At 38.7% G+C, this 25,151-nt stretch overlaps 1 protein-coding gene across 7 annotated transcripts in view; it reads right to left on the bottom strand.

The window, feature by feature from the left end:
* LOC131078854 (DNA ligase 6) overlaps positions 1-25,151 on the bottom strand; it is a 323,121-nt gene that overhangs the window by 196,507 nt on the left and 101,463 nt on the right. For all 7 annotated transcript variants that reach the window (XR_009113859.2, XM_058016664.2, XM_058016663.2 and 4 more), the window contains exon 8: positions 369-416. Coding sequence is in view for 6 of the 7 variants with exons in the window: in XM_058016664.2 (XP_057872647.1) it covers positions 369-416 (48 nt within the window). In the remaining variant the exon portion in view is untranslated. The remainder of the gene's footprint in view (positions 1-368; positions 417-25,151) is intronic.

Below are 25,151 nucleotides of genomic sequence, written 5' to 3'. Positions count from 1 at the left end.
CACAATTTGCAAATGAAAACAAGAAAACACCAAGGCGACAAAATGAACTTACAAATAGCACAACTGAAAGAAGAATAACTAATTTGGATTATCTATTATCATTTCCATTAAGTGTGAACTGTAAACATAAAGGATTTCCTATCTATCTGCAAGAGGTTGTGAGCATAAACAAGGGCTCCTTTCTTTTCCAGATTACTATACACAGCCAAGCTTGAGCCTCCTAACTAGCTTCAAAACTAGTACCATGTATCCTAAATATAACATTACAATTGAAGTAAACAGTAAATTGAACATAGATTCAAAGACATGATCCCTGTAAACATAAAACCATTCAGCAAGCACATGCCTCCTTTGTAATACCTACTTACCAAATTTGGCAGAATATTATACGCCTCCATAGCCAACACAGATGCTTGCTGTCATGTCAAAAGAGAAGGCCTGTCAGACTTGCTAAAATTCAGTATCCTCAAGGACTCAAAATATTATATAATCTAAGGTATACAGCAACATAAGTGCAAAATTCATACAGAAATGTTTAGAAAGATATTTATTTATCAACATTACCAAATGTTTCTCTGAAACCAAATAGAACTGAATATGTAAGTTAAACGTTAAATATCATTTCCCATTCTTATTATCTCTCAATCAACCAAGAATTAACACACAAACAACAGAAAAAATCAATACATTAAAAAAAAGCTTTTCAGCCTATTACTTTGGAACACAATATGATCTGTCTTTTAAAAGATAAAAATCAATGAAAATGAAATTGCAAACATCCAAAGCAAGTTTAATAAACCACCTGTGGGTAACCATACATGACTAGGATATTATACAAAAAAAATAAAATTCGCCAATTTCTAATAGAAAAAGATCACTCAATCATTAACACAGATACACAAACCAAATATTTACTATCAAATTTTCTGTGTACTTTGGGTAACAAGAAGTGCTTGTTGTAATAGGTTGCTACATAAAATCCATTACTCAGGTGAAACATGAAAGTAACTGGAAAGCAGTTTTCCTCTGCCATTCAGATCCATCACAAGGCACAGTAGTCAAACACAAGAATTATCTGGTCAAACTCAGGTGTAATTCCAAAAAAGGGTATTTTTCCAATTACATGCATGTAAAACACAAATTATTCCTTAAAAGCAGGTTTTTAATTATACAGCCCAACTTTCACAGATAAATAAGTCCTAAGGAAAAACTATATCATTTTTCCAATTTGCAGGCTTTCTCCTATTTCAAACCAACATAATTTTGAAACATTCAAACTTATCTGTTCATCATCACTGAAATGCTACTGTAGGTTATCACATTTTTCTTTTGCACCATTAGTCTTTATAACTGATGATATTATAACAGATATGGGCAAGTACATAAAGCTTGTAATTTATGTTGCTGTCATTATATCATTCTAAGGTCACCTGTTGACGTAATAGGTTTGCTGAAAAAAAATTCTCATTGTTACTTGTGCAAAACTAATTTTCAACAAGTAAATGCATCCCCAAATTCAATAAACAACATGCAACAAAGTTTGAATCCATACTCAGATGTCTTTATATGCAAAGTACCATAAAGGCTGAATCACTTTCTAGTAAACAAGTAATATATTATACAACCATCATACAGAATTAGTTTAATAATTCAGTAGTTATTACTTTTTCGTGTTACCCTAATTTGGAAACCATTGTATCATTTACCTCGTGACGGTAAACTTTTTTGCATCATTTGTTCTCTGTTCAATATAGTGAATCAGCTCTATGTGCTTTAATTCCAATTTTAGCAATATCATATCTTTGGCACAATCTAGTAACAAAAAAATTGTGAATGGGAACATTTGAAACAACAGAAGAATAAAGATTTGTTAGTTCAAGCAAAGTACAAAGAATTGAGCTTGCACAACAAATGTAATGTCCTATAATGTCCCCAGCTGTATCTTTAGTATTTTTGACATTTACACAATGATTACACATGAAACCTTAACACCTTTTCATTGCCAAGATCTCAGAAGGGCAGAATAGTGGCATATGGTGAAACAATATGAATCAAATTTGAAACAACAGAAGAATAATGAATTTGCCAGTTCATGCAAAGAGCAAAGAATTGAACTTGCACAATATATGTAATGTCCCCAGCTGTATCTTTTTATATTTTTTACATTTACACAATGATTACGCATGAAAACTTAACATCTTTTCATCGCTGAGATCTCGGAATGACAGGATGGTGGCGAAAGGTGAAACAATATGAATTATATTCAATTATTATTCTTGTTGGCAGCACGCCACACAACTCAAAATTGCAATTACAACTTCTAAAAATGATGTGAAACTGGTTCTACAGGCAAGCCTTCCAGAACAACTGAAAAATCTAAAACTAGCGGAGAACCACACAAGTTTACATCACTAAATCAGAGATTATTGACTTTGATAATGTGCATATACTGAATTTTAAACTCATACAATCCACCCAACAGAAACAATAATCAATATAATATCAACCAATAAAATGATTTGAAAGTCAAATTGAATACCATAGATAATATAGCAAATGGAACGGTAGCTGATAAGAATTGTATTGCTCCTTCTGAATTTTACTGATGAAAGCCCAATCTGGAGTTCACTCATACAGCCACTCAAAATAAATAAAATTGCAATGCCATGTCCCCTTTTCAAAAATAATTCCAAGAAGAACACCTCTAACCTATCCCCATTTCCATTAGGCTAAATGATAGCTATTAAAGCAGTTATTAATTAATAATGGTCAATTAGCTTTAGAATATCAACTTTAGAATAGACTTTAGAATGTTCTTTTTACTTTATTAGTTTATTCTTTTTAATCACACATTTAAAAGTAAGCTCTTACTCTGATCCTATCAATTAATATCTTGGTACTCGTTTTGTGCTAAATTTTTCATAATAAAAGCAAGGGAAATATTCTTTTAAATTATTATAAATTGGGCCTACTAATTTTATATTTAAGGGGGAACTTATTATAATATTATTTTATTTAATTAAATTGTTTTAAACACTTAATTATAAACAAGTAATTTTTAATATTTTAGAGGAAAATTATTAATCATGCACCCACTTTGGAACAGTTTAGGAGGAGAATTACTAGCTTCACTTGGCATCTAACATTCACTTTAGCATTTCATTTATTTCCAAAATTAAGCATTGAATTCATTCTACCCATCCAAGGACGATGAACTTTGGCTGTTTTCAGAAATCCTTACAGATAAAAACCCTCTTTGATTTCCATTTCCATAGGTCAGGACAAAAACCCACAAATCATACATCATTGATTTCTACCATTCACCTTGAGCATCACACTTGGGAAGATCATCATAATTACTTATTTGCAGATTTTCAGGTTTTGCTCTTATTTAAGGTCATTGTTGGCATGATTTAAGGATGCTGTACCATTCCTAAAGGGGCAAATCAGTTATTTTGTCAAGAGTAACAAGCATTGAAAAAAATTGATATTTATGCAAGCAAAACCACATGAGGAGGGCAATCAGCTTGTGTTCATCATCTTTGACATTATAGGGCAGCAACTTGAATTAGGAAGCCTTTGCACAAGACATAAAATCAGTAATAATTAAATTTGCATATTTATGTTGATTTATTAGATTTTTGTAATTAGTTAGTTATTAAGTGGTTTGGGTAGTTAGAAGGTTGAATGGCTACATAAAGCCATTCAATGAATAAACAGAGTGACGAACACTAATTATCGACAGATTCTTCTTGTGGACCCTCTAGCTCTTCTTCTTGTCTCATTTTCCATATGGTATCAAAGCAGGTGTCTTGGACTTCTCTGGCTACCCTCAATTTGACTGTCTTTGTTTCAAAGTGGTACTCAAAATGGTGTAATGAAGACTCTGCGTAATAGACATTGTTTTTTCCATCCATTGCTCTTGGATGTCTACCAACCATTTTCCAAGGCAACTCATGCAAACTTGCTTGCATTCACCATCCATTTGCATCTTCTCATCTCTTGATCTTGTTTTCTCTTTTCATAGTTTTCTCTCCATTCTATTCATTCTAATCTTCAAATCATAAAGATAATATATATAATTCACTTTTGGCAGATCTTTGCATAAGGAGGTTTTCTATATTGAGAATTTATAAATTTATTTTCAGATTTACATAAAATGTTCTAAGGTGAAGGTGGATCACCCCATAAGACATGATTCCAAGTTATGGATGTATTACACATCGTTAGGCCATGCAAGAAAGCAACCATGTCTGATAGGAACTCATACATTTTTCAGCTGTAAACATCACCTCATTAGCAGTTGCAAGCAAACATTTGAAGCATAGTTTGTGGCCTCCATAAATACATCCATATGCAGTGGCCTGTCAAGAGCCGGTTGGTCTATGTAGTCAATAATTTTTATTAAGAATATATAATAATCATCAAAGATGTTTGGACATCTGAATCACCATAGCCAAAAACCTTCAACTGTATTCTTGTCGTATATTTCCAGCTGTGATAGATGCTAATTTATTCCAATGAACTTGAAATGAGTTGTCACCATTTTCAATTTTGTTTCTTAACAAAGCGATTGAAACCAAGGGGCAAGTGAAATGTGAAAGATGTAAAATAAATATGGAGTTTGAAATGCATGCACAGTACACAATTTTGTCTTTATTGCTGCATCGAATTGCATTCCAATTCTAATTTTCACATAAATAACCTACTACATTTATGTGAAGCAATGTTGCAAACTGGTGTAAAGGAGTTTTCTTGTTGAATGGGCATTTGGCACATATTGCCCATTGCCAACTATTCAGAAGGGTCAGATGATTGCACTCTTCTCCCAATTCAGCTGTTTGATCCTGTGGGGTTTGGTTGTCCTTAGTTGATTCCCCCTCAAATTCATTACCTATATCTGGATCAATTGTGTTGCGTTGCACACACACACACCCGGGCTCCGAACGGGACCCCCTTTCTTTTGTTTTGTCTACTTTGCTGGTTATTGTAGCAATTCTGTCCTGTTGAGGGTAGCAGGAGACAGAGAGGTCTTGCATCAAATCAATCTCCTAAGGATTGAGAGAAGTTAGAAGTATAAAGCCTCGGCCAAAATGCATCCTCTGAGCATAGAGAATCAGAATAGAGGAATAGGGCTTCAGTTAGAATGGCTCTGAGGAAATCATTATCAGATTTGGACATTGAGCCATATGGCATTGAGAATTTTCAGCAGATGTGAATTTGAATTGCATCCTAGGAGCGAGGGAGCATGGAGGATGGAGCATAGGGTGAAGTTTAAGCATGAGAAGAACAAAGTAAATGAAGAGAAGAAGGGGAGGAGCCTTCAATGGTCAAACTTGATCCAAAGATGGACAAGGGACAAAGTTAAGATAAACCAAAGTGTTGGCCAGATATAGGTTTTGGGAGTTGAGATAACTCAGAATTGGAATAAGTCCCTAATCCTAAAGACCTTCCTAACACCTAATTTAGCCCCATGACCTCCCTAAATTCAGTAGTAAGAAGACTTTAGGAATTCCAAATTTCTGCTAAGTCAATGTTTACTTCCAAACTCGGTGATAGCACACAAATAAGGATTTAGCCTTAATCACAAAGCCCTTCCATGTACGGAGTTTCAGCCTGGAATCAGAGTTTTTCTCCAAAAATTTGGTGGTTGCATTAAAGTTAGGAATAAAGGCTTTATTCCCAAAAACCTTTTAAACACCAAACTTTCACCCAAAACTCCCTAAATTAGGATATTGCTTTAAAATCAGGATTAAGACAATAATACTAAGGACATTCTTGAGACCGAATGTTGAAAGTGAGTTCCCAAAGTTTGTCTTAAGCCCAAATTTAAGGAGTTGTGCATTTCAAGGCATGGCGTTCTGTTGACGTGTATTTTGTACACTATCAAACACAGAATAAAATACCTAAAGGTACCTTATCCTCTCTTGAGTAAAGCCTCCGAATGCTGAAGATGTCGCGAAAAGGATCAATCAGGATGACTTCAAGGTTCATGTATGTAGGGTCTCTACGTGTGGATAAGCTCTCTGTGGTATGATGTGATTTGCTGGAATCACAAGGGGACTTACATTTGATGATTGAACGTCTGATCTACTTTGAATATTGCTGGAACACAGGCTCTTACTAGCTTAGAAAAAAAAGAAAAAGATGAGGGCGAGGAAAAGATCTAATCTTAACACTAAGAATGTAAGAGCAATGAATTTTGATGGAATTCTAACTATGTCTTGTTTTGACATCCCAGGACCATCTCCACAAGGTTAGTGCGATCTTCGAAGGAAAGCTTTATGATGTTCAAATCATCACTGCAGACATAGACACCATCAGGTTTGATGCATATCAATGAAGAAGCGATAATTGAAGTTAGGCTTAAGCTGAACGATTCCTGTTGACTACGCAAGGCAAGTCTGCAATCAACAAACTGCTAGTAGTATGGATGTACGAATTCCACCATCAATCAAGCACATTTCTTCCACTCATCTAATAACATGAAATCAAATATGAGAAGTATAAAGACCATGCAAATTGTCGAATCGACCCATAAATTTCACCATTTCTTCAATGAAGTTACAAGTCTTTTACAACATCTTGGCAACAATCTTTGCCTTCTCTCTCTACTCTACTCTAATTGCTATTCTCTCTCTATCTTCTAACTGCTTCCAACTATTCCTAACTATTTCTAACTCCCCGACAGCACTCAAAATGCAAAGGCTAACTAACAAAACCCTAAAAGACCAAAAAACAAACCCTAAAAAAGCAAAAAAGCAAGGGTCCCCATTTGCAATGGGGCGATGTGTGAAAACGTCACAACACGTTCCTAAAAACTTCTCCTTAACCCGAGTTTGCAGGTCAAGATCAGCATGTTCATCCTAAAGGTCCTTCATAACCCAAGCTTCCAAATCTGAGTCCAAGGGTCTGATCTGAATTTGCAGCAAAACCATTGTCCTCAGTCTGAGTTTGCCTTGAGTGTAGAACTCCAAATACCATTCCAAGGTTTGAGTTACCTAATTTTCACTATGCAAAAGAGACCAAACTTGGTCCAAAGAAGGACTTGGGGGATTGAAGAACATGAAGATTACTGATGAGTCAAAACATCATTGAGCAAATTGCAGAATCAGACTTAAGCTCAGATAAAGGAGGGATGATTGCAATGTCCAAACTTATTCAAAGGCCTAAATTCCAGAATTGCTCCTAGGCCCGAGTTTTTCACCAAGTTCCTAAGTATCTTCCTAACACTGAACTTCACAGCTTAGGAACCAAACTCAGCAGTAGGAATGATTTCAGGAATTCCTAATTATGTTCCTAACCCCAAGTTTCAGGCCGAAGTTTCATTTCTCCTTCCTACATTCCAATTTTAAGGTAGAAAATTCAAATTGCCTTCCTACGGTCAAGTTTCAAGGTCAGATTTATTAATCTCAGTCCTAGAACAGAGTTCCCAAGTTATCAGAGGTCTGAAGATTCCAACATAGAGTGCTGGGTTTCAAAATCCAATCTGCCATCCTAAGTCAGGGTTTTGGAACAAATGCTTGCAGCATGCCAAGTCTCCAAACTTTCCAAGGTTAAAGGTTTCCTTAGAGTCTTTGAGGGCCCTAATTTGCCTGTTATGATTCATGTATACAAGCCAAGATTATTAACAGGAGTATATCTGCCAAAACGTCCATCATGAGAGTATGATTGTCGATCAAATTGAAGGATATTTGAAAGGCCAACACTAAAATCTTTAAGGTTCGCAATGGTAATAAAACCTATTCATGGCTGTAGGATGAATGCCACTGGGACGGAGCTTGGAGACAAAGGATCCAAGGCACGTTGCCAAAGTGAAGAAGCAATTTGCAGAGGAGAACCAAGGTTGATGGATCACCTAAGAGAGCTAATCATACAAGTGCCTCAGAATGTCGTTACCAGGCATGCCAAAGGATTGTTTAAGACCAAATGGGAAACATAAGATCAAAATATCAGTAGAGTTGTGCCAATGAAGAATGTGCTGCAGAGCCAATGACAAAGTATGAAGATGAAATATCACTACCAAAGTGTAGAAAGCCAAACGATGCCATTTCCAAAATTCTGGAAAGAAGTGAGAGACTACAAAGGTGCTACAGGATACATGCAGAAATAGACAAGGAACAGTTGGAGATGGCTGGAATATGATTTGTTGTAATGGCAATTAATTTGTTGTAAAATGACAACTTTTGGGCCCAATTTAATACAATATAAGGACAAAAGTTAGTTATTTATACAGTTGCTAATTTTGTCTTTGTGACAAAAGTTGTTATTGTTGCCGGGAATAATCATTATGTCATGTTGTCGTATTATGTCATGTTGTTGTCAGTAATTACAGGTTACGGCAGTCAGTTAGTCTTCCCGAAGGGCAGTTGGACGCAACGGTTGGTCGCACCCCTTCAGGTATTATATATTGCATACCTTTCCTTCGTAGTGGCTTCATCATAGTCGTATCTGGGTGTGATGTTATAAGCACTTGATGTACATGGACTGTTGAATTAATAAAGAAACTGGTTCTTAAATATATTTCCATTACGTTATCTGCATTTGCTTTCTGCGTTTAATCGTTTACCGTATGTGGCAAACATTTGGTGCCGTTGCTTAGACATACTCGAGAAAGGAAGGAGCGGATGGCATATGGACACGATGTGCCTAACTGTCAGTGAGATTAAACGAGAGGACGACGATGCACAAACAGAACTCTACGACAGAGAGGACACTACAACGAGGGAATTCTCAATCCTGCTTCAGGCGGCCATCAAGACCTACGTTCGAAGAGAGGCCACAGAGGTTGAAGTCCCAACAAGTGTCGTGTGGACCGCACTGGAAGTTAGCCCCGTAGTGAATCGGTTGATGAACCACCTCCCCCTGTTGCTTGCACAGGCATCACTGGCACAACGAACCCGCCTAGAGGAGATTGCCCGTGAGGAGCGACACCAACAAATCCTCCGACAGTATAAAGAAAACAATCGTCGTTGCGACGCAAAGCGTGATGGCAAGAGGCGAAGGGGAAATTGAACCCTGTAATAATCCTGACACAATGTTGACATAAATTGTGGCCGAAAGGGAAAATAATAAAAGTTTTTTTTTTTGTGTGTACATGGTGTGTGCTTGCGATGTACGGAAGTGATTTATGCCCAATATACTAAATAAGGACAAAAATAAAAACATACAAAGTGATGAATGGGAAGTGGCACAAAGTGCGTTAAATCTCAGACAACGGATAGAACGAAGGAGTAGGCTAAGGCAGCTTGCCGACGGACGACCGGCCGAGGGGTTGCTCGAAGGGAACCCAGGAGGTCTCACGGAGGTTGCGGAGGCAGAGATAGACAGAGAGAATTACACTCTCTACACTATCGTAGGGTTTCCCGAAGGGAACCTAGAAGGAGTCACGGAGGGTGTCGAAGGAGAACTCTACAATTCCCCAGAATACCACCGTAGGGTAAGAAGTCGCGAAGAGTTGGTGGAACAAACAAGGCGAAGTCTAAACCTGATAGACGCTACCAGAGACCTACTAAAGAACTTGTCCATTTCGAAGGACAACTAAGGGAGATGACCAACCGGAGGGAGACGACCGAAGGTGACGGTACGGCCGAAGGTGCCGAGGGAGCACAAGGGTACCGTACGGGAGGCAATTTGTTCGGTTAGGGGTGAACAACCTTCTCCAGAGGACCCACGAGTGGAGGGTCAGGCGCAGGACGCGGAGGCGGAGGATCACCAAATACAAGCACACAAGGCACCAGAGGAGCGAAACCCAGCAGTGGGATGGCAAGTAAGCAGAAGTTGCAGGAGTTCAACGACGACGGGAAGAAAGATCCCGTCCGCCATTGCCGCACTTGCGAAACCATATGGTCAGCGAACAGTGTTACCGACCAGGACAAATGGGTAAAACAATTTCCAGCAACCTTAAGGGGAGTGGCCATCGACTGGTACTCCGATACGGATAAGACCAAAGTCGGCACATGGCCCAACCTGAAGAAGGAGTTCGAGATAGAGTTTCGCCTCCTCAGAGACGACAATGAAATAGTAGCCGAAATCTATGGCACAAAGCAGAACAAGAACGAGACTGTGCGAGCCTATAGTCGGCGGCTCAAGGAACTGTTGGGGAAAATGGAGAGTCAACCAGCGGATGGGTTGAAAAAGAGATGGTTCGTGGAGGGACTAAAACACTCCATCCGAAAGAAGATGAAAATTGTTCCACCAACCTCGTACGAAGATGCATATAATAGAGTGATGGATCTCGAGAGCAAGACCAAGACATCCAAGAAGAAAAAGAAGGATAGCTCGTCCGAGGATGATGACTCTTCCGAGGGAAGCAGCAGCGACGGCGAATCCGGCAAAAAGGTGCAAGCCCTGCAGAAGGACATGCTGAGGATGATGAAAGAGCTGAAGGTTATGAAGGGAACTCCAAGCAAGACCGACGAAGGGGAGCTTTGGTGCATGGAATGTAAGATGGACGGCCACACGAAAGGCTCCTGCCCAAAGAAAGCCTATTGTGATATATGCCAATTGATGGGGCATCCCACCAGGGAATGCCCCTACAACATGAAAACACGAAACCAACAAGTATTGCTTACAGGAACAACCAACTACATCGGGCGATAACGGCAGCTCCCGAGCGAACAACAATGCAACATCGGGAGGCTACCGAGATAACCGGTGGGGAGGACAAAACAACAATAACAACAATAACAATACAGGGAGCCGGATCCAATACGACTCCAAAGGCCGACTGATGATACAATGCAGAGCATGTAGCCAATGGGGGCACTTCGCCGAAGACTGCCCGAAGGGAGAGGCCACACAATATTTGTGCAAATGGTGCGGACCAGGAGACCACGAAGACACCACCTGCCCGAAGTCTGGCGTCAACTTGCTCAATATTGAGGAAACCAAAGAAGAGGAAGTGTTGGCCGTAACCCGCGCCCAAGCCAGACAAGTAATGTGCCCAGACCCGGAGACGAAGAAGCGAAGGGTACAAGAAGCATGGGAAGAAATTGAGAAAGAGATACGAGAGGGGGCGAAGGCGAAGGATACGACGGGTACTTCCAGCCGACCGGAGGTGGAGGAGGCTATACTAAATCAAATTTTAAAACTGGAGGTGCCTGTGAAGGTACACGACCTCCTCCAGATGATGCCTCAATTACGAACGGTGTTGCTGAATAATCTCTCCCAACCATGCACCAATACCAACCACCGCACAGATGTTCCTAGGAAATCTGCAATAGACCCCAGGCTGCTGGCAGTTAACACTGGAAGGAACCCGGCCATTGTGGAGATGGGAATCCTTCGCACCATTCTAACCGATACCATCATTAATGGTGGATCAGGAGTGAATGTTCTTCCAGAAGAAACCTGGCGGAAGCTGGGGAAGCCGATGCTCTAGCCATCTATATTCAATCTGTTGGGAGCAGATCAGCATGGAATCAAACCCATCGGGACACTGATGGGCCAGCAAGTTACCATTGGGACACAACCCTTCATACTGGACTTTGTGGTAATCCCACTAAAGAAAAAAGGGTATGATGCGATCTTAGGGAGAGGGTGGCTGGTGGCAGCCAAGGCCACCCACAACTGGAAGAAGAACACTCTGCCTATGGAGAATGGAGGAAGGAAGTTTATCATAGACCTCGGGACGCAGTTGGTTAGTGAGGAACTGGCATCATCTTCGGAATCGAAGAGCTTAGGAGGAGTTGACCACCAGGTTGGAGGCAGTATGTCTTGGCTGGACGTGAGGTTGGCTTGGTGGATACACAGAGGGCTTGGGAGGAGCTGACCACCAGGTTGGAGGCAGTAGTAGCGTGAGACTTAGCTCAGCGTACCCAGGAGTTGGATGCCGAGAAGGCAGCGCAGGTGGCTATCGAGGACAAATTGGCTAGGGAGACGGTATCATTTGAGTAGCAGTTGGTGGAGGCTGAGACTGAAAAGTGTGTTTTGCAGACAAGTTTGGTTTAGGTGCTGGAGGACTGTGATGTCAAGGAAAAAAAAAAACTCCTTGCGAAAGCAATAATGGTGACATACGCACTTGAGCATGAGATGGTAGTAGAAAAGGGTCTCCAGGCGAGGACGCATCAGGTGTATCAGTTTCCGGCTCAACTGGCGTCAGCAGTTCCTGCAGTTCTATACCTTGATTCTGTTTAATGTATGAACATCATCTCTATTTTGTATTAAGTCATCCGGAGACGACTTATTTTCTTTGGGGGGATGATGTTGCCAGGAATAAACATTATGTCATGTTGTCGTATTATGTCATGTTGTCGTCGGCAATTATGGATTACGGCAATCAGTTAGTCTTCCCGAAGGGCAGTTGGACACGATGGTTGATCGCACCCCTTCGGGTATTATATATTGCATACCTTTCCTTCGTAGTGGCAATATCATAGTCGTATCTGGGTGTGATGTTATAAGCACTTGATGTACATGGACTGTTGAATTAATACAGAAACTGGTTCTTAAATATATTTCTATTATGTTCTGTGCATTTGCTTTCTACGTTTAATCGTTTACCGTATGTGGCAAACAGTTATTTTGCCAGGCTATCAATTTGTCTTGAAGTGGGAGTAGTTGTAAAGTAGTTGAAAAGTGGTTGAGAGATGTTGAAATCATTACTTAAAAGTTGTTGGGGTCTCTAGAGGGCAAATTTGGGTCACTGAATGGATTAAATCCTAGCAGTTGATGTAAAATGTAATATCTATATAAGACCAATGCCTCTGTCATTGTAAGGGGATTAGAAGTAGCAGTAGCCAGCAAGTAGAATTAGAGTAGAGTAGGAGATCTTGAACACAGATTATTGTAATAGCAATTGAAGCAAATTAATAAAGCATTGAAGTATGGTGTTTTGCCTATTGCCTTCTTAAGTTTGCATGGTTTCTTTTATCAAATTAGTTAAAGTTTAGTGATTTTAATGATGACATGTGAGGATATTGGATTGATTTCTACTTCATACCATTGGGGATTTGCTGATTGTAAGTTTTTGTGCATGGTTAGTCTGAGCCTATTACTGTTGTTAGTTCAATTGTGGATGTTTATTTGAGTTGTGCCAAAATTGGGTACTCAATGTATGTTCATGATCTGAAAATCTTTTATTTTCCTTTGGAGATTGCACTTCTTATTTTGCGTTGTGAGTTTATCTTTGCTTAAGCAAGAGTTAGTTTCATCTGTAGTTTGTCTATCTACAGCATCAATCGTCACTATCATTGTCCCTAGATTCTCTAATTAGATTGCCATATTAGATGCAAACTAGCTTGTTAGATGCATCGGTCCCTTTTGATTACCAGCAAATCACATCATCACAGAGTTATCCTAAGTTTAGTCAAGACCTGACACTACAAACCTTGAGGATATCTTGTTTGGACAATCAGAGGCCATACAAGGTTTCCTTAGTCAAGAGAAGATAGGATATACTTTGTGTATTTTATTCTATGTTGAGGGAAATGAAAACTTCCCCACCAACAAATTAGTGCTGAATGAATCCATCTTGATCCAAAAAATAGATACAACAAAAAACAAACTCAGTCAGGATGTTTGAGAGTGGTTTCAGGTCCATAGGAATCATAATGCAAATTTTGGATTTTGGAAGATCTTTAAAGTTTTCAGACAATCAAATTTCAGGCCATTTTCGGATCAGGATGACATTGGTGGATTGATGTGAATTTTTGGACTTGGATGATTTTGCATGCTTTCCTCTTCTGGAATAGGAGTTCCAAACTTAACCATTTTTTAATCCAACTTGTCTGCCTTCTGCCTCTTTCGGACTTACCATTTTTTTAATCCAACTTGTCTGCCTTCTGCCTCTTTCGGACTTAGAAATGGTCTTTAGGAACATTCAGTCTTCAGCGTCTTCAAAGATATTCAGCTTTCAGTGTTTTCCTGTGAAGATCCTGCCAAAAATAGATTTTCCCAAAATAGTAAGTGTTTCAAAATGTCAAGGTTTGGGCAAAATAGGTCAGAAAAGCACTTACTAAAAATAGAAACTTACTAAAAATATTAAGTTTGATTTTTGGCAAAATGACGACATTACGAGACTTGAAATAATCCCTAAAAAATAGGGACTTTCTAAAAATAGAAAGTTGCTTCGTTTGGGTTCAAATTTTACTGGGAGGTTCCTTGAAAGATCCTGATTCCAGTTGTATGTCCAGTTTTCCTAAAACCCTAACAAAAACCCCTAAAATCTAGGATAGAAGGCAGAAACCCTAAAAAGGGACAAAACAGGCCCTAGACTTCATAGAACTCGCTCGACAAAGAAGCAGATTTAATCAATATGACCCTCAAACACTTGCAAAGCAGAGAGAAATTATCTCCCCCTTCAAGTCTATCTTCAAATCTGATAGCATTGGCCATGGAGAAATGTGATGTTTATAACCTTTGATTTGAACTTCTCAAATTTGAATGCCTCAGGTTCTTCCAACCTAGCTCTGAAGAGGGAAATTAATTATATAAGTATGAATAAAGGAGAATCAATCAATGCATACTTTATGAGAATATTAGCACTAAGGGATGAATTGGCAACACTTGGATATGAGATCCAAAGCAAAGAGCTAACACTTATTGCTCTAGATAGTTTGCCTAGTACATGGGAAACATTCGTTCAAGGCATTAGTGCAAGGGCTAAATATACAAACTTTGACCGGCTAAGATCACATTGTCTTCAAGAAGAGTCAAGACTAAACAAGAAAGGTATCAAACAGAAGAACCTAGATGAAGATCTCCATGTCCTAAATGTGAACTCCCACAAGAAAAGCAAGAAGAAACACTTCAAGAAGAGGAAGAACCACTGTGAGAAAGGTTCATCTATAAAAGATGTTTCCCATATTCAATGCTTTAGATGTGATCAATATGGGCACTATGTAGCAAGACATCCAGATAGAATTAAACAACAAGCTACATTTGCAAAAGTGAAAAACAATACGGAAGTGCATGATTCCGAGAAACATGTATTCTACTCTGCTCTCTCTAACCAAGTATCCAACAAATCTAACACCTGGATCATAGACAGTGGGTCTTCAAGACACATTACAAGTTATAGAGAACTATTGGATTCCATGTTAGAAGAGATTAATGTAGAGGTAACTATTGGTGACGACTTTGCACATCCAGTGAAAGGCATTGGTACCTGCACCATTAAGTTGAAGTCAGGCATGTCTCTCCAACTCACCGAAGTTCTTTTCGTTCCAGGCATCAAGAGGAACCTAGTCTTCATTTCTGCACTTGAAGATGATGGGTATAGCGTAACCTTCATGAATAGCAAAGTGTGCATGGCCAAAGAATTCTTCTATCAAGAAGGCTATAACCATAGGGCATAGGAAAGGCTATTTGTATGAGGTATGTTCTGAACCTAACCTAGCTCTACTTCATGAGATTGCAAATTCTAATGAAATTTGGCATAGAAGATTAGGACATTTAAACTATTGTGCTCTATCTTCAATGGAAAAGTTAGTCACTGATTTACCTAAGTTAAAACAATACCATTCAGGTACATGTAAGGGGTGTGCCCTAGGCAAGAATACTAAGAGTTCCTTTCAGAATAGTTCTAGTAAAACAAGCAATGTCTTAGAACTAGTTCACTCAGACCTATGTGGGTCCATGTTTGTACCTTCATTAGGAGGGTTTCTATATTATGTAATATTCATTGATGACTTCTCCAGGAAGACCTGGATCTACTTTCTTAAATGTAAAGAATCTGAAGAGATCCTCAAGAGATTTAAGGAATTCAAATCTCTCTCTGAAAACTCTTCAAGAAAAAAAATAAAAACCCTAAGAACTGATAATGGGAGGGAATACACCTCAAACATATTTAGGGAATTCTGTAAAGAAGCTGGGATTAAGAGGGAGTTCGTTGTTCCTTACAACCCCCAACAAAATGGGGTTGCTGAGAGAAAGAATAGAACTATTGTAGAAGCAGCTAAAGCCATGCTCCTTGATCAAAATTTAGAAACTCATCTTTGAGCAGAAGCCTCCAACACCGTTGTATACATACAAAATAGATGTCCTCACTCCCACATTGAAGACAAAACCCCTGAAGAAGTTTTCACTAGAATAAAGCCGGATATCACTCACTTTAGTATATTCGGATGCCTTATTTATATTCATATACCTAAAGAGAAAAGAACAAACCTAGAACCTTCGGGAAGAAAAGGGATCTTTGTTGGGTATAGTGAAATTTCTAAAGCCTATAGGGTATTTGTACTTGGGCATAGTAATATTGAACTTAGTAGAGATGTAATATTTGAAGAAGACGTAACCCTCAAAAGGGCTAGATACTCTATTGAGTCAAAAACTTATGCTCCATCTTCAGACCTAGAAAAGGATCATGTTCCTGAGGTTCAGAGGGAGTATTCAGAAGAGAATGAGAATGAAGTTCAGATTCCACCCCAGGAAAACCCTAAGAAAAGACCACTATGGGTTCACAAAACAATGGAAGATGCAACAAACTCTGTAGCTCCTTCAGGGACTTTTGGAGAAAGTAAGAGGCCCCGAAGATTTACTAGCTATGTAGCCTTAATGAATGATCTCTCCAAATCAGAACCTTCTAATGTATCAGAAGCACTTAAACATCAAGTATGGAAAGATGCCATGTCAGAGGAATATAAATCCATCTTAAACAATGATGTTTGGGAAATTGTTCCTAGACCAAAAGGAAAATCTGTTGTTTCATCCAAGTGGCTATTCAAAATCAAACATGCTGCAGATGGTAGCATAGAGAAACATAAAGCCAGATTTGTAGCCAGAGGGTTCTCACAGAAAGAGGGAATAGACTATGATGACACATTCGCTCCAGTTGCTACATACACCTCAGTCAGAGCAGTACTAGCCATTACAGCAGCCAAAGGATGGAAAGTCCATCAAATGGATGTAAAGACCGCTTTCCTGAATGGGAAAATTGAGGAGGAAATCTACTTAGAGCAGCCAGAAGGGTTTGAGATCCACGATGCAGAATCACATGTGTGCAGATTAAAGAAAGTCCTATATGGACTGAAACAAGCCCCCAGGGCCTGGTATGAAAGAATTGATAGATACCTCATGGGATTGGAATTCTCAAAGAACGCTGCAGATCCAAATCTATACTTCAAACGAATCAAAGGTGATATGTTGATATTGATCTTGTATGTTGATGATCTTTTGATTACAGGAGAAGATCGCCTTATTGATCAATGTAAGAAAGACCTTGAGAAGGAGTTTGATATGAAGGATTTAGGCCTTCTACATTACTTCCTTGGATTGAAAGTTTGGCAAAACTCTGACAATATTGTGCTTAATCAAGGGAAGTACACCTTAGACATATTGAAGAGATTTGGCATGATGAACTGCAAACCCATGACTTCTCCCATGGAAACAAATCTTCACAAGCCAAAGGAGGCAGCAACAGATTCCCCGTTTGTAGATCCTACTCTCTACAGGCAGATGATTGGATACTTGATGTACCTGGTCAATACTAGACCTGATATCTGTTATGCAATAAATGCCTTGAGCCAGTTCATGTGTGAGCCTAAGGAGATACATCTTATGGCTGTGAAACATATTATGAGATACCTTCAAGGTACTCTTAATTATGGCCTCAAGTTTGAGAAAGTTGATTTGGATCTTCATCGGTTCACGATTCAGATTGGGTTGGAAGTGTGACGCCTCAGGATGCTGCTTCAGTTTGGGTTCAGCCATGATATCTTGAATTAGAAGGAAACAGTCATCAGTAGCTCAAAGTTCGACAGAGGCCGAATATATCGCAGCTTCCATGGTTGCAAGAGAAGCAGTATGGCTCCTGAAACTGTTTGTGGGATTATTCGGTGAGCCACTGAAACCTACTATAATCCATTATGATAATCAAAATTGTATAAAACTCTCTGTGAATCCTGTATTTCATGATAGATCCAAACACATAGAGATTCCTTATCACTATGTGAGAGATATGGTGGATAGGAATGTGATTCAGTTGAAGTATATCAGTACAGGAGATCAGACAGCAAACATACTTACCAAACCACTATCCAAAGTGAAAGTTGAACACTTCAGGAAAGGTCTTGGTATGATTGAGTTGTAATTTGCTTTGTAATATGTACTAATATATGAGATGTTTAATGTGTAAACTTCTTTTGTCATGCTATGACTTTATGGGCTCCACCCCCTGTGTACATTTCTAAGAGGTGACGATCTTTTAGATAATGAACACTTCTATTTAACATTATAAGGTGGCGATCTTGTAATGTTGATATCATGTTGACTTGATATTATCTTGACTCATGGATGTGCCATGATATGTTATGGTAGACATTATGTGACGTAATGTCAGTGCACATACCATAACCTGGATATAAGGAGAATTTAATATGCTCGGGCATTTTATATCCATGGTATCGCTTGTTATGCGATACTGATATCACGTGTTATGTGATATCTATATCACAAGATGATGTGATATATTTATGTGTCACGAGTTATGTGATACATCATGTCACGAGCATATGTGATATGATCCTTTGTATTACAAGGTTATGTAATACATCCTATCATGAGATAGGAAACATTCTTTATCACGAGATGATGTGATATTTACACTTGTCATGTGCTATATGACATATTGGTTATCATGTGAAATGTGATGCTATATACTTAGATGATTATCTCAAAGTTTAAATAGTTCTCCATTTATCTTCCCTAGCTAAGAGGGAGTGTTGAAACTAAGTAGCCTTGGTCAGATAAATGATTGAATGAGAGACTTCATTTATCTCTCATTCAATCATCTACCTTATCAATGAAATTACAAAACAAATGGTAGACTTTATGTTGACCAATCAGTTTGATTGAATAAACTTGTTATAATCATCTTCATATATATTTCATGATTTCAAGTATCGATTTGCATATTAAAAGATCCTTGATGGATCCCTTCGCTGATCTGCTGTAAGTCTTTTAATTATTTTTAATTGAATTTCCTGTTTATTACTATAATCTTCCAGAAATAGACAGAAGTTGCAGAAGGTTGAATTCTTTTTATGTTTTGATAGTTTTTCAGCAAGTAATAATTGAAGAACAAGTACATGAAAAGAGTACTGGAAATAATTGTTCATACACAGCCAAATTAGAATCGTACCAAGCAGATTTTTGATTATTTAAATCAAATAATTATCCCGATAGTGATTCCAAACAATTCCAAGAAGATTACAATAAGCAATGAGTCCAACCTGGATGAAGAGTGAATACTGTAATAAATAAGGAGGCTGCCGCAAACGTCCAAAGCTCTTACATAGCTCCAGGTGGGAAGAGAAATGGCTGCAAAGTACAGCCGTACGGCTGCTGGGTGATTCCAAGCTGGAAACCCCAATCTCCACGCTGAACCCTAACTCTGTCCACTGAATCCTCCAGAAAAGATATCGTACCAACTCTAAGGCACTGAAAATTGAATGCAAGAACCAAATAACCACTGTGCTGGGGGCTACGTCCCAGACAGGGAAGACCCTGGGGTTTTCGTCCCAGATGCTGAATCGCTCTCTAGAGCAAATTCTCCAAATCAAAGATGAAAATGTGTAAAAGATGATTGATAATTAGGTTACCATCTCCTTATAACTCCTTCCCTCTAGCTCGAACCCTAAAAGTGTATGAAAAGTGCGCTTAGGCTTATAAAGTCTTATTTCTCATTTTTTAGTCGCCAAGTATAGAGAAAACGCCACTTTTTTAATATAAAAGAATTTCATTCATCAAAAGGGTCCTTGACAAATGGAAAACATTTAGAAAAGTTGAAGACCTTTCCAACGAGCTATAACACATGGGCATATGCATCTAGATGAAACCAAAAACTCCTTATTACTCCAAAATGGCTATAAACATAGCCTTATTTAACTAATTAAACGCTAACTTAGGAAATATTTAAATATATTAAAAATATAACCCAAATAGCTGCAGAAGGCTCAAATGACTCCAAAAGTCTAAAACGAAACGTGTCACCTGTCTGTGACTGATGTCGGAAATCATGGATCAACTGGCAGTCTCATCCCTAAAATCTAGGGATGCTCCTAGAAACTAGGAAACACACCCAAATCTCCTGAAACTGAAACAAAGGAATGGTCTCATGGAACCCCAACCCTGGACGTTGTCACAACCTCCTAAAAAGTAGGAACTGCCTCCTAAAATCTAGGAACTGCCTCCTAAAATCAAGGAACTGCTCCAAACTGGTCTACTACTGCCAGAAACACCAAATCCAGACACTGAATATCCTGACTGAGTCTCTATCCACCATTGCCAACCTACAAGACTCCATAATAGGCTAACACACATGTCTCTGCTAGATAGAGCTAAAGAAGGGACATGACACATATATCGATACTTAAACAGCATATACAAACTTGCCATTGATCATGTTATGATCATATTACTTATGCCATGATCCTGTTCATATGTTTCAGATCAGACCGTATTAATATTGCATATCATAGTTATCGTGTATGATAACTATCACCGATTTTGGTTATCGATCTACACTTATAATAAACCGATTCTTATCTGGTTAATCAATAATCATTAGCATTTGAAATGACACCGATTGGTATCGGGTATAAATAAAGTTTGTTATTATTTGTTATGAAACGACATCTACTTCATAGGATCAAGACATGTCTTGATCGGACATGTCAAGATCAAGGCACGCCTTGATCAAAGGTTATTTACATATATATATGCCATTCGAGTGTTGTAGAAAGACATCTAAATCAATTAATGTTCTATATAGCGATCTGCAATACAAAGGAAATTACGATCAGTAACCAGCAATAAAATATTGAATATATCTTCAAGTAAATATAGAAAGAAAGTCTTCTTAGAAAATAAAAGAGAGACAAAATCTATAATCTTTAGATTTTGAACATAAATTTGAATATCATTTACATGGTATCAAAGCCAGGTCCAGGCTAGGAGCCCCAAGCACACGAGAGGTGTGGCTTAAGGGGGGGTGTTGGTGTTGGAAATTAGCTACACCCGGACCAACGATGGACTGGTCCAAGAGGGGCCAGTAGCTCAGTGGTAGAGCACTCCAGCAGCATATGGAAGGTTTTAGGTTCGAGTCCTAGTTTGTCCATGTCTCAACAATATTAATCTGCATGTAAAGGGATAAGTGTTCAACTCCTTTAAATTCTTTATTATGAGAATAAATTCCCTCAATCAATAAATATCACTATTTTCTTTCAACCATTATGCGAGAAAAAACTGACTTCAAACCTATTATACAAGAATAGATTCCTTTTAACAACTATTATTTTGTAATCTCTTTGTTAAGGAATGATTTGAACTATAAACTATGTACAAAATATGACATCTCTATTGAAAGATCCCCACTCCAATTTTTTCCCAATCTGATCCAAATTAGGAGGTTATGTGCAGTGTTTAATTGCTGATAAGTCTTTGGCCAGCGTATATTTGGATGGGGTTTGACTGGATTTTGTTTTTGTTTTGATTGGTTTTGAAGTTTTATGCAAAATTCTCAAATATGACATAAAGAGACTGCTGATTTAAACTAATACAATGCATAACACACAAGGAAGGCAAATAAGTAACTGTCATTTGCTTAAAAGTGCAGTGTACGTACCATTAACATTAACTCATAAGTCTGATGTAAGTTTCCAGCCCATAGAAATATAGAAATCAGCTCCAATTAATGTCAAAACCCTAAATACATTCTAGGGTTTGAAACCCTTCTACCCAAAATGAAGCGGCTAACTGAAATAGAGCTGGAAAAAGATGGAAATGACCTCTAAAAGGTCAGTCCTGCAACTGATTGAAGAAAACCTGCCCTCTAACTAATAAATCTGCTCAAAGATTCCCAAAAGAGGCTGCCATATGCACACTGAAGCTGAAATTTCATGGAAACTAACACCCAGAGAGATGGGTTTTCGTCCAAATTCCCCAATTCTTCCAAGAGTTAGCGTTCCTGGAAGCCCAAGCTGCTGAAGTTCTCATGCAAGCTGCTGATCTGAAAAATGGAGATGTAAAAAAATGAATCCAAATGATAGGCAAAATGCTTTTTCATCTATTTTGGGGTTACTATTTGGCCTTAAAATCATAAAATATCCTTGAGGGTATAATTTTTCATTGTGAACTTGGCCCCCTTTTAAAAAAACAACTTAAGTTACTAGGATGGAGGACACTTTTCACTATTCCTCTTATGTTTCTCTGTTACTATTCACATAAGGCCAACTTTAATATTTCTATTTTAATCATGGTTTCACCCCAAAACTCCAAACTGAAAGACTCGTAAAGCTCCCTGTTGAGCTCCACAACCCTCGGTTGGGTCCCCCAAACTACCATTCTGACCTACGGGACCTCGATGATAGGCCAATCCCATCTCAACTGCCTGTCACCTAGGAAGAGGACATTACATCTATTTTGATCACATTCTAACATCCTGTTGACGTGTATTTTGTACACAATCATACACAAAATAAAATACCCAAGGGTACCTTATCCTCTCTTGAATAAAGCCTCTGATTGATGAAGATGTCGCAAAAAAGGATCAATCAGGGTGACTCCAATGTTCTTTTATGTAGGGTCTCTACGTGTGGATAAGCACCAGTGCTCGTTGTAAATGTTGTTTCATCAAGGGGCCTTACGTCCTCCAAGCTGCAGGAACAAGATTTCTCTAAACTAACAAATTCTTCAAAAAATCAAAAGGTAGGGTTTGCAAGGGATAAATTTTAATCTAATCCTATGAATGACCCAATGTAGGCTAGTCTTGGCAAGATTCTACCAATTTCAATATTGCCATGAAATAACAACTCAACTGAAATTGATGCGATCTTCTAAGGTAACAAATGATTTTTCAATTCATCAGGGATCATGGACACTACCACAAAGGCACATATCAAAGCTCAATGACGATTGAAGGTTTAAGTAATTCAAATCTCTCCAGTTGACCACACAAGGCGTTCCCACAATCAGTAAGAAGCTAGTGGTTTGGAATGTGAATCTCACCAAAGATCAAGCCCAACACTTAGTCCTTCAAATTTAAACACTACTTCGATTGAGAATGATTCAAGAAAACAAACAACCATGAAGATAGCCACAAGAATTGCAATAAAACACCATAACTTCAATATTTTATTGATCTCAAAGCCAAAATAGACAACAATTGCTTGAAATTCCTTCTTCAAAGCTCAATCTTGCTACAAATACTTTCTTCTCTCAAAAAACTCTAAACTTCTAACTATTTCTTATTTCTCTCTCTTTCTAATTTTCTATTCTAATATCAAAATGAAAATGAATGAGGGTATATATAGCATCCTCAATTACAATGGACGGCCCAGATCAAAAGAAGATCAACGGCTGAGATTCTGACACCTAAACCCTAATTAGGGTTTTATTGCAAAAGTTCCCTTTTTATTGCACAATATTAAATGCATAGCCAAATATTTAATTTGGCACAAAAATCTAGGAAACATAGACCAATGACAATTAAGGTGCCATGTCATCTATAACAACTTCTCTTCTAGAACTTTATTCCCTTTCCAATGCTCCTTTTTAGCATATGCAATGAATCTAGACACGATTCCCTCGATCTCAGCAATAGGAATCTCAGGAAGATTCCTCATTCGTTCTTCCAAGTGAATAATCTGATCAAAGGCCTTGAGAAGAGTTGCGTCCCATTCAGGCTCGAGTTCCTTGATTTTCTCAATCAGGAGCATAGTAGCAAACATTTGATCTCTTTGCTCATCTGTAATTACATTCTCATCTTTGCAAAAGATGACTTTGACCCTTTCTTCTAATTCTTGGAGATCCACATCTGTCTCAACTTCGATCCTTCTGCCAAGAATAGTGCATAAAACCCCAAACACCTTGTCCTGGATTGGATGGATGACCTCCTCCACTTGATTGCATTTGGCGCTGGTGTCCTCGAAAAGAACTTCCTTCATCTAGAGTAAAGTAGACCACTGGAGTAAATTATGAGCTGCTCCATCGATTATCTTTTCTTGTGCTAAGGTCTTCCTCGATGTTTGCCTGATTACTTGAAGGACAAGAATGATAACACCTTTAGTATGAGCAAAGGCGGCTACTGTTATCATTAGGTTGTGGATGATCTCAAGGACCTGGATAGCCCGATGAATGGTCTGCATCATTCTTGTTGCAAACTCAATGGCAACTGTATGGGATTTGTCAATCCAAGAGCTCATAAGCTAGACCAAGCTCTTAACTTTCTCTGCCTCACCAACTAATTCAAGGGGAAGTGCTTGCATGGGAGATACTGTTGGATCCTGACGTACCAAGGGCTGACTGAGGTGGCTAAAGTAGCTTCTCCAAGCACCGACCTCTCTCTCAAGTTTTCTACTCTTTTCCATTTCTTCCTTAAGTTTATCTTTAAGTGCCTCAAATGAATCAGTTGCCTCATTCAGTGTCTACTCGGCTGTGAGTGGACCAAGCACAAATGTTTCTACATCATACTCTTCGGCAAGGATTTCACCTTCATACTTGTCCACTGCCGGTGTAGCTATCTGCAACTTCCTGGACCCTGTCTCATCTCTAATCATCTTGGACATCTTGGTAGCCTTCCTTCTCTCTGTCACTTCTTGAGAATTCCCAACAAGGCTTTCTAAATCAATTACATTATCTTCATCTTCGATCACAATCACCCTTGTTAGCCTCTCCTTTAACTAGTCTGGAATGGCGGACCTTGTCTCTCTAACTTGTATTTCTTTAGGCACGGTTTCTACATCATATTCTTCTGCAAGGATCTCACCCTCGTACTTGTCCACTGCCGGTGTAGCTATCTGCAACTTCCTGGACCCTATCTCATCTCTGATCATCTTGGACATTTTGGTGGCCTTCTTCTTTTCTGTTATTCTCTGAGAATCTCCAACAAGGCTATCTAAATCAATCACGTTATCTTCTTCGTCTTCGATCACAATCACCCTTGTTAGTCTTTCCTTCAACCAATCTGGAATGGCGGATCTCTCTCTAACTTGTATTTCTTTAGGTAGTGACTCTTCCTTCCGGAGAGGAGATGTTGCTTCATCATCATCCTTGTCTTCATGTAGTTCATTGACCTGGGGAGATTGACTTGATGAACGTTGAGATGCCTGTCCTCCTTCATGTTTATCATTTTGAACCACTGATTCCATAGATTCCTCCACTTCAAGTGTCCTCTTCTCCTGTCGAGAAGATGTGCCGGACGAGCGATCTCG

This window comes from Cryptomeria japonica, chromosome 2, assembly GCF_030272615.1.
Source record: "Cryptomeria japonica chromosome 2, Sugi_1.0, whole genome shotgun sequence".
In the NCBI taxonomy this organism is placed as follows: Eukaryota; Viridiplantae; Streptophyta; class Pinopsida; order Cupressales; family Cupressaceae; genus Cryptomeria; species Cryptomeria japonica.
Note: the sequence above shows the minus strand (reverse complement) of the source record. Positions and strands in the feature narration are given on the sequence as shown.